At 46.2% G+C, this 15277-nt stretch overlaps 2 protein-coding genes across 2 annotated transcripts; both read left to right on the top strand.

Moving 5' to 3' along the window:
• Positions 1–795: 795 nt before the first annotated feature.
• On the top strand, positions 796–2801 carry LOC127784738 (probable cinnamyl alcohol dehydrogenase 8B). Its single transcript, XM_052312085.1, is given in 3 exon segments — positions 796–1014; positions 1016–1107; positions 1505–2801. Coding segments are annotated over 3 exon segments (1314 nt in total). The 3' UTR covers positions 2508–2801.
• Positions 2802–4962: 2161 nt separating this feature from the next.
• Positions 4963–6691, top strand: LOC127784893 (probable cinnamyl alcohol dehydrogenase 8A). The gene is made up of 2 exons (XM_052312307.1): positions 4963–5257; positions 5454–6691. Exons 1-2 carry the CDS (start codon positions 5175–5177, stop codon positions 6448–6450), a joined length of 1080 nt encoding a protein of 359 aa, XP_052168267.1. The 5' UTR covers positions 4963–5174; the 3' UTR covers positions 6451–6691.
• The last annotated feature ends 8586 nt before the right edge of the window (positions 6692–15277 follow it).

Here is a 15277-nt window from a genome sequence, read left to right as displayed (position 1 = left end):
AACAAGACCTGCGGTGTAGATGCTTCGGGGGACTTCTCTCCATTCCCTCTATTGACCGGAGGAGTATAATTTGTTTTCACCTTCTTTTAACATGGTTCTTGTATCTCGTCCTTGTTTTGTGTTCTCTCTAATCTATCTCGTCCTCCAAAATCCCTTATATTATGGAACGGAGGAAGTACTTAGCTCTTAAACGATACGTTTTTTTATTAATAAAAATTACATATACGAATTTCTCGAAAAGCTATACGAATCCATTTTCAACTTTAACAATAGCTGATTCATTATCCATTTGTACGTATGTACATTCGAACAATGATAACAAAAAATCATTCAACCATTTTCCAGACCATATGGTAGTTGAGGTCACGAGTTCGATCCCCTGTTCCCATCACCTCCTCCCTATCCACTCTACTACATACAGTGCACCACGATTACATGTTGCTAGGATTTTTCCAAGCAGCCGTTAATATTATTCATATATTTTTATAAACTTACTCCCTTATAAAATATTTTCACTTTAATCTAGTCAAACTGTTTAAACTTGACTAAGTTTATAGACTTTTTTGTAATATTTATAATACTAAATTTAGTTTAATCAATAATTGAATATATTTTCATAATAAATTTAACTTAGGTTAAAAATATTACTACTACATTTTTCTATAAATTTAATCAAACTTAAAACAGTTTAATGTTGACCAAAATCAAAACGTCCTGAAACGAAACGGAGGGATTAACATACAACATATAATCGCTGCTAACGGCTGCTTGGAAAAATCATAGCAACGGCCCGTTATGTCACGTCATTTTCGCACGCACACCACCTCGCTTCTCACCTTCCCCTCCTCCTCCTCCGGTGAACTCGCGATCACTCGCTTGCCATTCTCCAGCAGCAAGCTTCTTCTTCAGCAACTCAGGAGCATTTCACCTGCTGCTGCTGCGACCGTGACCATCACCACCACCTCGTCGCCGGCGAGAAACCTGAAGAGGGCGAGTGCGACCGCGGCAGCGGCGGAGCAGGGGGATGGAGGAGCATGGCAAGGCGGCTGTCGGCTGGGCGGCCAGGGACGACTCCGGCGTCCTCTCCCCGTACAACTTCTCCAGGAGGTCAGTGAGAAAATTTTTACCGTGATTTTGTAGTTGGAGAAGATGCCTTTTCTCTCTGTTTCTGTGTGGATGAGTTGTTTAAAGATTCAGATCCTATAGCTAGGAGAATGGATAGATCAAGATAGTTTAGCTGTCAGATCAGTACAAGTGTCAGTTAGAAATCAGCAGTCAAAGAAGTCAAGAACAAGAGCCGATTCTTTATTTTACATTATCTGAAAGTTTTAGATGGTTTTTCACTTGATCTATGGACTTTTGATTAATTTGGCAGTAAATTATATTCTATAATCTGGAGTAGTGTTCAATTTGCTACTGTATGAGGCTATGAACTGTCACTTTTAAGGCTAATCTGTCTGATGGATAATCTTATCAGCTGCTGCTGCTGACAAAAACATTTCAGGGCTCAGAAGGACGATGACGTCACCATCAAGGTGCTCTACTGCGGCATCTGCCACACCGACCTGCACGTCGTCAAGAACGATTGGGGCAACGCCATGTACCCCGTCGTCCCCGGCCACGAGATCGTCGGCGTCGTCACCGGCGCCGGCGCCGGCGTGACCAAGTTCAAGGCCGGCGACACGGTGGGCGTGGGCTTCTTCGTCGGGTCGTGCCGCACCTGCGACAGCTGCGGCAAGGGGTACGAGAACTACTGCCCGACGATGGTGATCACGTCGAACGGCAAGGACTACGGCGGCGCGGCCACCCAGGGCGGCTTCTCCGACGCCATCGTCGTGAACGAACACTACGTGCTCCGCGTGCCGGCGGGGCTGCCGCTGGACGGCGCGGCGCCGCTGCTGTGCGCCGGCGTGACGGTGTACAGCCCGATGGTGATCCACGGGCTGAACGCGCCGGGGAAGCACGTCGGCGTGGTCGGCCTCGGCGGGCTCGGCCACGTCGCCGTCAAGTTCGCCAAGGCGTTCGGGATGCGCGTCACCGTCATCAGCACGTCGCCGGGGAAGCGGCGGGAGGCGCTGGAGCACCTCGGCGCCGACGAGTTCCTCGTCAGCCGCGACGCGGGCCAGATTGCGGCGGCGGCGGGCACCATGGACGGGATCCTCAACACGGTGTCGGCGTGGCACCCGGTCGCGCCGCTGTTCGCGCTGATGAAGCCGATGGCGCAGATGGTGTTCGTCGGCGCGCCGACCAGGCCGCTGGAGCTGCCGGCGTACGCCATCGTGCCGGGAGGGAAGGGCATCACCGGCAACTGCGTCGGCGGCATCAGGGACTGCCAGGCCATGCTCGACTTCGCCGGCGAGCACGGAATCACCGCCGAAGTGGAGGTGATCAAGATGGACTACGTCAACACCGCGATGGAGCGGCTGGAGAAGAACGACGTCCGCTACCGCTTCGTCATCGACGTCGCCGGCAGCAGCCTCGGCGGCTCCGGCGACGACAAGATATAAAATAAAGCTCGCCGGCGCCGCCTAGCTTGCTTGTTGTGTGTCAGTGGCCTTGAATGTTTGGTGATGTGCAAACTAGCTACGAAATGGAGTACGAAATAAGTGGAGCTTATGTCTCTATCACTTCGTTATTAATTAGTCGAGCTAGTTAATTGTACTTATTATTGAGAAATGATGATAGGCCACATTGTTTAAGTCTAAGTTGCTCATATTGCTGAATCTTTTGATGAACTCTTTTTTAAAAAGAGGATAGGTTGTTAGTCATGATCACGTTCCCTTTCCATATTTTGGATTTTAAAATGCCATAATCTGTCGTACTTTCTCTTTTTAAATAGCTAACCACGCACTTGGGGTAATAGCAGTGCGGCTACTGCATTTGAGGAGCCAAAGTCATCAGCCAGGCTAGAAACATTATAAGAAACACTATCCATAATGCATATGATCTACTTTATTCTTCACGGTACACGATAGTGGGTCCCACCCATTCTCTCTCCTCACTTTTCATCTCTCCTCTCTCTCTTCCCTTTCCTTTCTCCACCAACCATAGGCCTCCTCCTTCGGCTACCCCGCCGCCGGCGCCCCTATCCCCCTTCGTCGCTCTCCCTACCACCGACATTGGCGGATCGAAGTAGCGACGAGCTCGGAACCGCGTGCATGCGTGGATGGCAAGGAGCTTGGGGCGTATCTGGAATGTCGACGCGTCCTTCTCGGCAACGATGCCTGGGCAAAGAGGTGATTGAAGCCACGACGACGCCGAGCAGAGCAGCGACAGCGCTAGGCGGAGCGGCGGCGGGGCAGCCAGATGCCCGGATCCAGCCCATGGCAGCTCCCGTTTCCCACCATCGCCGGTGTAGCTCCCCTTCCCCGACCGCCGCGGCAGCTCTCCCTCCTCTTCGCTGCTCCCCCTCCCCACCGGCGCCTCTCAACTCCCAGACGCCACTCAAGCCCAATTCGATGGCCCGTGGCAAAGGCCGCCTCTCCCTCTACTGAGCTCTCTAGATCCGGTGTGGTGGCTCGATAGCATGGCGGTGGTTCAACGTAGCTCAACGGCACAGCGGTGGCATCTCAAAGACGATGATGACGGCGACTCCCTGGTATGCCTGCCCCCTTGCCTCGTTCTCTCTTTCTCCGCCCTGGCCACCGTGCTCTCTTTCCCTAAAGAATCACTAACGCATTTTGATGAGGAACGCGGGATCAACTTTGCCTCCACTTTTCTCACTTGGGCACGGGAGAGATCGATGTGGCTGAGAATCTTCGACGTGGAATGCTAGGGCTGAATGCTACATGTGTATTGTGAATGGCCTTATAGTTACTATATGATTCAGTATATAAACTATTATTATCCTGACTCCTCAGTGGCAGGACATGTTTGGTATGTCAAATGGTGCCATTGAGCCACTTCACCGTACTCCTCAGTATTATTTTCTACTTTTCAGTTACTTTATCAGATTAATATCAGGAATTATTTGCTCTACACCTTTAAAACCATATTCTCGGAAGAAAAATCTTCACTTTATTGTATAGATAATTTATTCCAAGTTATTTATTGCTACTATTTATAAATTTATTTTAAAATATTTAATTTATTCCAATAATTAATGAAGTAGTAGTATGCATGTCTCTGTACTCCATCAGAATTCAGACACGACTGGCTTTGTGCGCCGGAAACGATGAATGAAAGCGTTTTGATTTATCATCGCTGATAAGTCATATCCCTCCGTCTAAAAAAAAATTTAGACACATGTGTCTATCTTCGTAGCTAGGAATTCGTTTTTTAGAACGGAGTAGTATGTTGCTGCACATCATATCATCAACAGTGCATATGCTGCTTAATTCAATGTTTCTTGTGTCAGAGTTGCAGAACTTCTGAAGTTCTGAGTGTCACCATCTCCGGAAGAAATCTTCTAATCCTTCACTGTTCAATGTGTAAGCTTATGTAGTTATAAAACCTTTGGATAATAATGTCAAATGTCATGATCCAGCGCAGCACGAGCTGAATGAGCCAACAGCTCATGATTAGCAGCCGGCGGCTAAGGAGAGGAGCAAGTAGGGCTAGTTGCAAAGAAAATAGGTGAGATTGTGACCGCGTCGGTTGATTACTGTTTTTCTCCGATCTTGAAGAGACTATTAAGATATATTTTACTGTATCAAGCATTCAAGCTCCTGACTACGTTCCTCTCCTTTGGGAGCTAATCTTACCGACATATAAAACAGAACAACTCATTAGCGTATAATTAGTTAAGTACTAGTTTTTCTTTTAAAAAATAGATTAATACGATTTTTAAAAGTAATTTTCAATATAGTTTTTTTTCAAAATAACGTAAAGCCGTTTAACCGTTTGGGAAGCGTGCGCACGAAAAGAGAGAAGGGTGAGTTGGGAAAGAAAAAAAAAACATAGCCTAACACTATTTAAGGTAGTAGGTATACAAAGCCGGGAGAAAAAAATGGCCATTGTGTTTTGTCTTGATTTGTTCACATGGCACAGTAGTTAGCTTGAGATGCCATGGTACTGTCTGACGTCGCCTTTGATTGTGTAGATTAGCTTCTTTGGATGTCTATTTAATCCTGTATCACGCCCAGATTCCTGAGTCCAAAACCAACTACTGATAGTCTAATAGTATCGATCACTGAGGAAGAAGAGCATAGCAAAAGAGTGGTCGATCGTCATCAATGGAGCACGACGGCACGGCGGCGCTCGGCTGGGCGGCGCGGGACGCCTCCGGCCACCTCTCACCGTTCAGCTTCACAAGAAGGTCATAATTAACTACTACTTCCTCCGTCCTAAAATGTTGTTAACTAGGATTTGTCTAGATTTGTTGTCTTAGGAATTCCATCGTAGATAGCAACATTTTGGGATGGAATAGTATATATCTCTGTCTTGTGCTCACCGTCGTCGTTTCGATCTGCCATGGGCATCACTGAACTTTGCGACGGTGATGTGTGGTGCAGGGTTCAGGAGGAAGACGACGTGACGATCAAGGTGCTCTACTGCGGCATCTGTCACACCGACCTGCACACCATCAAGAACGAGTGGGGCAACGCCATGTACCCAGTCGTCCCCGGCCACGAGATCGTCGGCGTCGTCGCCGGCGTCGGCGCCGGCGTGACCAGGTTCAAGGCCGGCGACACGGTGGGCGTGGGCTACTTCGTCGACTCGTGCCGCGCCTGCGACAGCTGCGGCAAGGGGGACGAGAACTACTGCCCGACGATGGTGATCACGTCGAACGGCACGGACTACGGCGGCGCCACCACCCAGGGCGGCTTCTCCGACGTCATGGTCGTGAGGCAGGACTACGTGTTGCGCGTCCCGGCGAGCCTGCCGCCGGACGGCGCGGCGCCGCTGCTGTGCGCCGGCGTGACGGTGTACAGTCCGATGGTGGAGTACGGCCTGAACGCCCCCGGGAAGCACCTCGGCGTGGTCGGCCTCGGCGGGCTGGGCCACCTGGGCGTCAAGTTCGGCAAGGCGTTCGGGATGAAGGTGACGGTGATCAGCTCGTCGCCGGCGAAGCGGGAGGAGGCGCTGGAGCGGCTCGGCGCCGACGCGTTCCTGTCGAGCCGCGACGGCGAGGGGATGGCGGCGGCGGCGGCGACGATGGACGGGATCATCGACACGGTGTCCGCGGGGCACCCGCTGGTGCCGCTGCTGTCGCTGCTGAAGCCCAAGGGGCAGATGGTGGTGGTGGGCGCGCCGGCGGCGCCGCTGCAGCTGCCCGCGATCGCCATCATCGATGGCGGGAAGCGCGTCGCCGGGAGCGGCGGGGGCAGCGTGGCCGAGTGCCAGGCGATGCTGGACTTCGCCGGCGAGCACGGCATCGCCGCGGACGTCGAGGTGGTCGCCATGGGCGACGTCAACGCCGCCCTCGGCCGCCTCGAGAGGAACGACGTGAGGTACCGCTTCGTCATCGACGTCGCCGGCACCCTGCACGCCGCCGCCGCGCCGTCCTAGGCTCCTAGCAATGTTGCCTTCGTGTCAACGTGCTTGCGTGTCATTGTGCGGTCGTGTGTGTAACCGTGAAAGGAGAGGCGTTTGGTAATGGAGCAATAACGTTGTTTTTGGACCGTGATGGTCCGTGGGCTTGTGATGGGTTATGTGGGCCACCTCGAGTTGGGCCCTTCTCTTGTCCGATTCTTTGTCCAAAGATTGAAATAAGTTCATCTAAGTTCCCTTATCTTATCAACGAATCCGATTTTCATCCTTCAACCGAAAAACCAGATACGACGCGTCCCTCAACTATCAAAACCGATACAGATGAGGTCCCTCGGCGGTTTTGATGGTGGTTTTGGCTGACGTGGCGCCTACGTGGTTGGATTGACTCAGTTTTCATTTGACGTGGCATTGACGTGGCGCTTACGTGGCAATTCCATCCCTAAAAAAAATAAACCCCATGGGACCCACCTGTCAGTTTAACACACAAGTTAATTAAAAAAAATGGTGGGGCCACGTGGGCCCCATGTCATTCTCACCCCTCTCCTTTCTCCATCTCCCCTCTCTTCATCTCCCGCCGACGGCAAGGCCCACCGGTTCACTGTCGATCCACGAGTCATCAGCACGCACGACGATGTAGCCCTCCTCCACGTCCTGCACCCCAACGATGAGCTCCACCGGGGCATCGAATCCTACGACTACTTTGTCTACATGGCCAGTGCCTCCTCACTCCGGCGGCTGCCGAACCCGCGCGTCTCCCCCTTCCGCAACGAGGAGGTTGCCATCGTTCGCTGCTCCGGCGAGACCCGCTTCGTCATCGCCGGCCTCATGCCCACTATCAACCACCCCGTGTAGCCGGCGACAGATGGTGCCCCGGTGCGCCCTGTTGGTGCCGCGAGGAGTGCGGTTGGTGCGGAGGCGCCTCGGCGAGCAGCCTCCTCCGAGTGGCCAGCCGGCCATCGCTGCCACAGGGAGCTGATGAAGCAGAGAGAGAGATAGAGAGAACGCTTGGTGGCCGGATTAGCAGCAACAAATCAAACAAAGGAATATTAACAGTAGTAGCTAATAATAAATAGCAGAGGTAGGAGTGGCACCGCAAGAACACAACAACAACAGCTCGATTACTAGTTTACTACATCGGCGACGATGACGACGATGCCATCTTCCCTGGTGGATTCGGCGGCAGAGGAGGAGATCAGCCGCGGCAGCGGGAGATGCGAGAGCAGCCGTAGTGGTAGGGGTTGGTAGAGGCACCGCGGCGGCACTTGTAGTTGCTGGCACCGCGACGAGAGCACGGGACGCTGTCCCGGTGCAAAGATTGGTAGCTGATGTACCCTCTCCCGGCGAGCACGCGTCGGTGCGCCTCTCCGGACGCCGACCCACCGTGCCCTTGCACTCGCCGCGTGCGCCGCCGGTGGCCGACAGTATCCCCAGCTGCCGCCGGTCGTCCGGTGAAGGAGGGATGTGTGGCGGTGTGCGGTAGGTGCTCTCCTCCGGGATCGCCGTCGCCTGGTGGTGGTGGCGCCAATTCACCCCACCCCCCGGGCGCCCGATGACTCTCCCATCATGCCTGGAGAGAGGAGAGGGAAGATGGAGAGGGAGGAGGAGAAAGAAGAGGAGTGGGAATGACAGGTGGGGCCCACGTGGGTCCCACCATTTTTTATTAATTTGGATGAAACTGACATGTGGGTCCCATGGAGTTTATTATTTTTTCGCATGGAATTGTCATGTAAGCGCCACGTCAAATGAAGACCGAGTCAAACTAGCCACGTAGGCGCCACGTCAGCTAAAACCGCCGTCAAAACCGCCGAGGGACCTCATCTGTACCGGTTTTGATAGTTGAGGGACGCGTTGTGTCTGGTTTTTCGGTTGAAGGACGAAAATCGGATTCATTGATAAGTTAAGGGACCTCAGGTGAACTTATTCCCCAAAGATTCGTCCGATTGGAAAGGTCCACTTTATGTGTCGACTATGTTTAAATTTGAAATAAGTTCACTTTAGGTCCCTTAATCTGTCACCGAGTCTGGAATTTGTCCTAGGACCACAAAACTGGATGCACCACATCCCAAAACTTACAAAACCATTGCAAACGAGGTCCCTCGATAGTATTGTCCTCGGTTTTGGGCTTTTGGCTGACGTGGCACCTACGGTGGCGACGACACCTGGCTTGGGTTGGTGGCTTTGGGCGTGGCTGGAGCTCAAAGCCACCACATGGGCCCCACCATTCTTTATTATTTTGTGTGTGTAACTAACATGTGAGCAGTAAACCTTATGGTTTTTATTTTTTTCGGATCGAATTGCCATGTCAATGTCACGTGGGTCCTGATGGCTGGTCCACCGGCGTTGTGTCGCGAGAGAAGAAGGCGGATAGAGAGCTCAAGGCAGAGTATATATGGGGATCCCATCCTTCCCACCATTGCTGGGGCTGGAAAAAGGGAGGCAGGGAGACCGTGATGGCGAGGCGTGGAAATTGGCGGGGAGGAGATATTGTCCTCGCTACCGCCGTGTGGCCCATCGTCTTCATGACCATCATGTCGTAGCAAAGAGATGAGGGGATCGAGAGAAAGGGAGGGGTACTGATATGCGGGGTTACTATTTTTTTTATTTTGTTGACTGTAATTCCCATAATTGACACTTAAGCATCACGTTGTATGAAGATTAGGACAACGTGGCACGTAGATGCCACGTCAAATAAAACCCACTCTCTAGTGACTCGATTTGTACTAGTTCTAGAAGTTAGAGAATGTTAACACGCTATACCTAGTTCGACGTATAGACGTAAATATGGACAACTGTACATACGTTAATATACATTATGTATACAAAGTATATATATATATATAATAAATTATATATATATATATATATAATTTATATGTATAGTACAAAGCTGTGGGCCCAGAACCGATTGCGCAGGGGGAGGCGCGACTATTCGCTAATTAGCAATCCCCCGTTCTATGCATGAGGCTCCTTACCAGGTTATTAACTAAATTTAGACACTACTACCCACCCTATTTTTCCGTGCGGTTGGATTTATTATCCCGTGCGGTGGCTCGGCCCGCCTGTAGGGCTGCGTCTAGGAAAATCGATATTTTCGCGTGCGGGTGGGCCAAACTTTTCAATTTTGGTACTAAATACTTTTAAAAACATGTAATGAAAACATTATATGTTAGCTACAAAATAAAAAAACAAAAAAGTGCCTACACTATTCCATTCATAAAAGTGCAAGTTTCTTCGCATTGCACCGATGAAAACTGATAAAAATGGAAGCAAATAAAGGATGAGAACAAGCTCTACACCTTTTATGTGAAACCCAATAAAAGATTTGAGGTCAAAAACTTCTCCCCTAATTTGTGTATGTTTAGGAGAGAAAAAACGCCGGAATTCATGTAATGGTTGGGTTGGGGGCTTATGTAGCTCCTCGCAAGCGGTCAGCTTATGTGGACCGCACCGCACGAGATAATGCATTGTCCCGTGCAGTCCGCTTAAGCCATTATCCCGTGCGGTTGTCTTAAGCGGACCATACGGGATAATGCAAAGCCCAGCGCCGGCCTTCAGCTTGTTCCAGGAGGAGCCACTTACGGCCCGCCTGGAAGCTATCAGGGCTCGTGTCCAGGAAAATCTCTGTAGTAGTGAGAAAGCACGCCGGTTCCCAATCAAATGTTGTTAACCTTCGTTTTATCGACCCACATCGCTAATATATAACTAAATCACGGACAAGATGACTAGATGAGTTTCGGCTTCGCTAGCTGGAATTAAATTACTTAAATTAACCCCTTCTAAAGGTACCACCGATTTTAACATAAAAATAACTAAAACTCTGTAAATATGATAACAAATTTTCTTTGCAAATCCATGTTACATTTTTCGTATCAAAACGAGGCGCACCTCTACAAGAACCGTAAAGAACTAAACTTGTTTTAAACTCCAAAGATCAAAGATTATGCAGATTTACACAATAGTACAAACAAATTGCTTAATGGGAGCCCCCATCTTCTTAATTTATTGAACTTTCACACCAGAAGCACACAGCATGCAGTGCAACCATGGCAGCAACAGCAAGCGAACGTACATATTCCGGAATCATACACGAAAGTCCGGAAGCAAACGTACAAACATACGTACACACGTACAGGGAACGAGATCCACTAATACTTTTACGACGAGATATATATATATATATATATATATATATATATATATATATATATATATATATATATATATATAAAAAAACGTATAAGTGACCGAAAGTCAAGTCACCTGACACATAGTGACATTACGGTAGAAGATCCGTGTCGTACCCAAAGCTAGAAGAGGCCATAAGTGATCGATCGAAGCATGCGGGCATACACAAGTGTCAAGGACACGGTGGCAGCCGGGGCGTTCACGGCAGCATCTGCACCTCCACGACTTGGGATGGCGGTGGCAGATGCTACGGCAGCCTTGAACGATTGTGGCTAATTCGTCGGCCAGCAGGGTGGCCTCGTCGAGCTCTGCCTCGACGACCTCTCCATCGTCGTCGTCGTCGACCTCGAGCAGCCGACGAGGCTGTGGCAACGACGACGACGATGCTTCAGCCATCAGCTGGCCGATGGTCAGCGCCACCATGAAGATGGCTGCAATCTTGACAGCAGTAGCGGAAACCATGTATGGCAGATGTTGTTCTAGCTTAGCTTCAATTCGATGATGAGATGTGTGTGTGAGTTTGGCTACAAAGTTTCACTATTTATAGAGGTCGAGAATTGGCTAGTTGTGCATGCATATATATACAAGATGATCAGACCAACAAACTATTAATGGCAAATTGGCAATTTGTTAACCAAGTGGGAGGTTTATGTATACTCCCTACGTACTCGTAAAGGAAGTCGTTTAGGACAATGTTTAAGTCAAACCTTGGGAATATAAATCATGAATAACTCTCAAGTTGTTGAATTTAAAAATATAAAAAATATATGAATATACTTTCATAAAAGTATACATATATCACTTTTCAATGAATATTTTTATAAAAACAAGAAGTCAAAGTTGTGTTTTAGAGACCGTGTCGCTGTTCTAAACGACTTCCTTTACGAGTATGGAGAGAGTAAAAAAAATACACTCGAGAGCCAAACTACTTAATATATATATGCACAACACTTGCCACAAATAGAGCATGCTATCTCGTGTGTTAGATTCATCGAAAGCACTCAAGTAAGATTTAGCTTCCCACTTGATTAAAGTATGCTGCTCGTGCTCCATGAGAATGAGACCACGACAGGCTGGATTATTGCCTTCTTAATATGTACTGTAGTTCTTTTTCAAAAACCCATTTCACATATAGACCCCTAAAAATATTTTTGCAAAAATAACTTAACGTTGGGGTAAGTACTTTTCTTTAAGATATAATGAAATAAAAATTTTGACCTTTACTTCAAAGATAATACAACCATTTATTGCAAAAATCTCTAAAAAGTGTCAATATTCAGGCAACAATAAGAACTACAATATTAATAAAGCTAACACATAAGGACAAAACAATTATTGAAGTTTATTTGTGAATCTCCAATCCTGATTGGTGAAAATCTGAATAATCGTAACTTTTAAATATGCAGCATGTATGAGCTCCTTGTGCTCTTCACACTTTTGAAGCTGTGCCCTGAACTAGAGCCAGTGCGTTGCTATGAAAGCACATGCATATAAGATTTATTTAGAGATTTATCGAAAACTACCTCATTCCTACTCAATCATAGAGCATAACACAAAGCAGATGCTCTAACAAATATGAGATTTTTAATTTTTGAGTTAACACCACCAAACCAATTTCCAGTCACATTAGAAATACTATTAGGGGGTTTTGGTCCAAAGGAGTACCTACTTGGTGTCGAGGTTAGATGTATCAACGCCAATCTTGTTTGCATCGAGCCTCGCTGCCAGTTTCCAAAGCACCCACGTCATTCAACTAACTTCGCATAGATCTCATCCAGATTCAAGTCTTACTCCTTGAAAACAAAACAAATTACAGTAAATAAATTGGAAAATGATACTTTATCAGTTTTCGCATTTTATTTGACACAAAATCAACGTAGATGTGTGGAGTGGCCGACCCCTCTCGCTCCACCCTCTCCATCTCTGCCACCACCTCTCCTGGCCGGTCGCCGTTGCCGTGCTTCACTCCCTCCTAGGAGTGCTCGTATGGGTAAGGGGAAGAGGAGTGAATGAAGGGTGGAGGAATCGAGACGAGGAGAAGAGGAGATGGAGAGGAGGGAGGAGGAAGCGAACCCACTAACATGTGGGTCCCACTATTTTCTCATTTTATTGTTTGACTAACATATAGATCCATATATTTAATTTATTTTAATTTTTAGAGTGTTAAATTTTGCTCTACGTGCCACGTCAAATGAAGATTGAGTTAAATTAGCTACGTAGGCACCACGTCGGCTTAAATAATTATCCATACCACCTTGAGACCTATATTGCACCGGTTTTGACTTTTGATAGTTGAGGGATCCGTTGTATCTGGTATTACGGTTCGAGGACGAAAATCGAACTCACTATCAACTTAAGGGACCCAAAATAAACTTATTCCTTCAAGATGGGATTGAATTTGAGAGACTCATGGGCCTTAATTACAGCCACATGTATGCTTGTCTTCTTTTAATATATAAAACATTTATGAATTTGTTTTAAATTTGAATTTGTTTCGAATTTATATGTATAAATTATATATGTACACGTACAAAATTTATAAATATATAAACTATGTATTTATACATAAAAACATGTATAAAAGTTATATTTATACATATGAAATTTATATATAAACCTTATATTTATAATATATACATGTAATATAAACTTTATAAATATACATATAAATACCTTGGTTATACGTGGGAGGTAGGGGGCTGGGCTCTGAGGCTATTATTGCCCCGATCGTACCCACCTCCCCCGATATGCGATCGGACACGCATTAGGGTAGCCACAATGTGGCCATAAGAAGAGGCCACAAGGTTTTATAGTGACCATATACATTGTGAAACAAAGCCATAAGGCATTAAATGCAAAAGAAAGCTTTAAGCTTATGGCTTGACCACAAGCAATAAAATAATAGGGTAAAATGAATGTGAGGATGAAAAATTTGCATGGCTGATAAAAGAAGTACTAGAATAGTGCATTGTGGGACCCATCTTAAAATTTACTCTTGCTTCAAACATTGTGGTAATAACCATAAGAATAGTGGGACCCACCTTAATGCTACTTACGATCATAAACATTGGAGATGCCCTTAGCATCTCTTGTGAGGAAGACGATGGTGGCCTCGGTGATGTTGCTAGGATCTATTGGTCGCGTACTTAATTAGGTCATGGATCCCACAATCTCCTAGATTTGTTTTTACATTTGAACCTTTCTAAATACTTATTTTATAAATAGACCAACCATAAAACCTATTTTGCAAAAATAGACCCATAACTCTCTGGACGCTAGATAATTAAGTTGGCGCTAAAACCTAATCTTAGCTTAGTGCTGATCCTCTACCACCTACGAACATTCGGTCTCTTCTTTCTACAATATATATTTTGCCGAGGATCTATATGGTAAATAAGTTCTAAAAGGAGCTAAATTAAACTACAAAATTTCCAGCTGCAAGGCCACGGTGTCGGTCCATTCACGATGCGATGGAGGGGGTTACTACTGCCACCACGCGTACACCCATACTGGCTCAACTATACAAACTACTCACGGCGAACTCATGGCACAACAACGTTATGTTTTTTTAAGATAATTACAACAACTTTATGTACTCCATAAACACGATGGTTCTGTTGTCATATGTTATACATGATACGGAGATAAACGAAGAAAATTAAACCACAGTATTCATCCACAAATACAGTGTATTCTAAGTTGTGCTTAATAGCGGTCAAGGTATGGGCACGAATGTAGTACTCACTCCATCTTATTTAGTTAAACCTTTGGCTGTAACTTCCTTGAAACAAAAACCGTACAGTCATTTCTATTATTAAAATTAAAAATTCAATCAAACGACCTTAATAAACATATAATCTACCCCCTCTATCCATAAAAACTAAATCTAAAAAGGGATGTGACCATTATCTAATACAATAAATCAGCTGGACAAAGAACTATCCAAATTTATTGTATTAGAAGATGTCACATCCTCTCCTAGGTTGATGTTTTTTGGATGGATGGAGTATACGGGTACATACTCCCTCCGTACTCGTAAAGGAAGTCGTTTAGGACAGCGATACGGTCTCCAAAACACAACGTTGACTTTTTGTTTCTATAAAAATATATATTGAAAAGTGATATATGTATACTTTTATGAAAGTATTTTTCAAGATAAATCTATTCTTATAAGTTTTACATTTTCAAACTCAACAACTTGAGAGTTATTCATGATTTATATTCCCAAGTTTTGACTTAAACATTGTCCTAAACGACTTCCTTTACGAGTACGGAGGGGGTATGTTACATGACAACATGAGCTGGAGTAGTCAACTTCAATACTCAATGTGTCCATCTTATTCCATCAAACCTGAATTATTAATAAGTGAATATATAATAAATAAATAATGTACTACCTCCATCCTAAAATCATCCCAAAATATAAATTCATTTTTCATTAATTTATCCCACACATGTAAAAAAAAATACTAGAATAATCTTACTTTATCAAATCCCAATTCAACTATTTCTTTACTTTATCTAGTTTCAATACAATTATTCTCTACTTTTACAAATTCCAATGCAAAGATCTTGATTACTTTAAAAATGAACTTATTTTAGGATAAATCTAAGAAGCTTTAACATAGGACGGAGTAAGTAGCTAGAGAACCAACGTAGG

The sequence above is a fragment of the Oryza glaberrima genome, chromosome 9 (assembly GCF_000147395.1).
Source record: "Oryza glaberrima chromosome 9, OglaRS2, whole genome shotgun sequence".
NCBI lineage: Eukaryota > Viridiplantae > Streptophyta > Magnoliopsida > Poales > Poaceae > Oryza > Oryza glaberrima.
Note: the sequence above shows the minus strand (reverse complement) of the source record. Positions and strands in the feature narration are given on the sequence as shown.

Bases quoted from the DNA above. Each gene is read 5' to 3' on its own strand.
- LOC127784893 (XM_052312307.1), top strand. From the start codon at position 5,175: ATGGAGCACGACGGCACGGCGGCGCTCGGCTGGGCGGCGCGGGACGCC. The intron at 5,258-5,453 runs GTCATAATTAAC...TGTGTGGTGCAG, and splicing joins CCGTTCAGCTTCACAAGAAG to GGTTCAGGAGGAAGACGACG.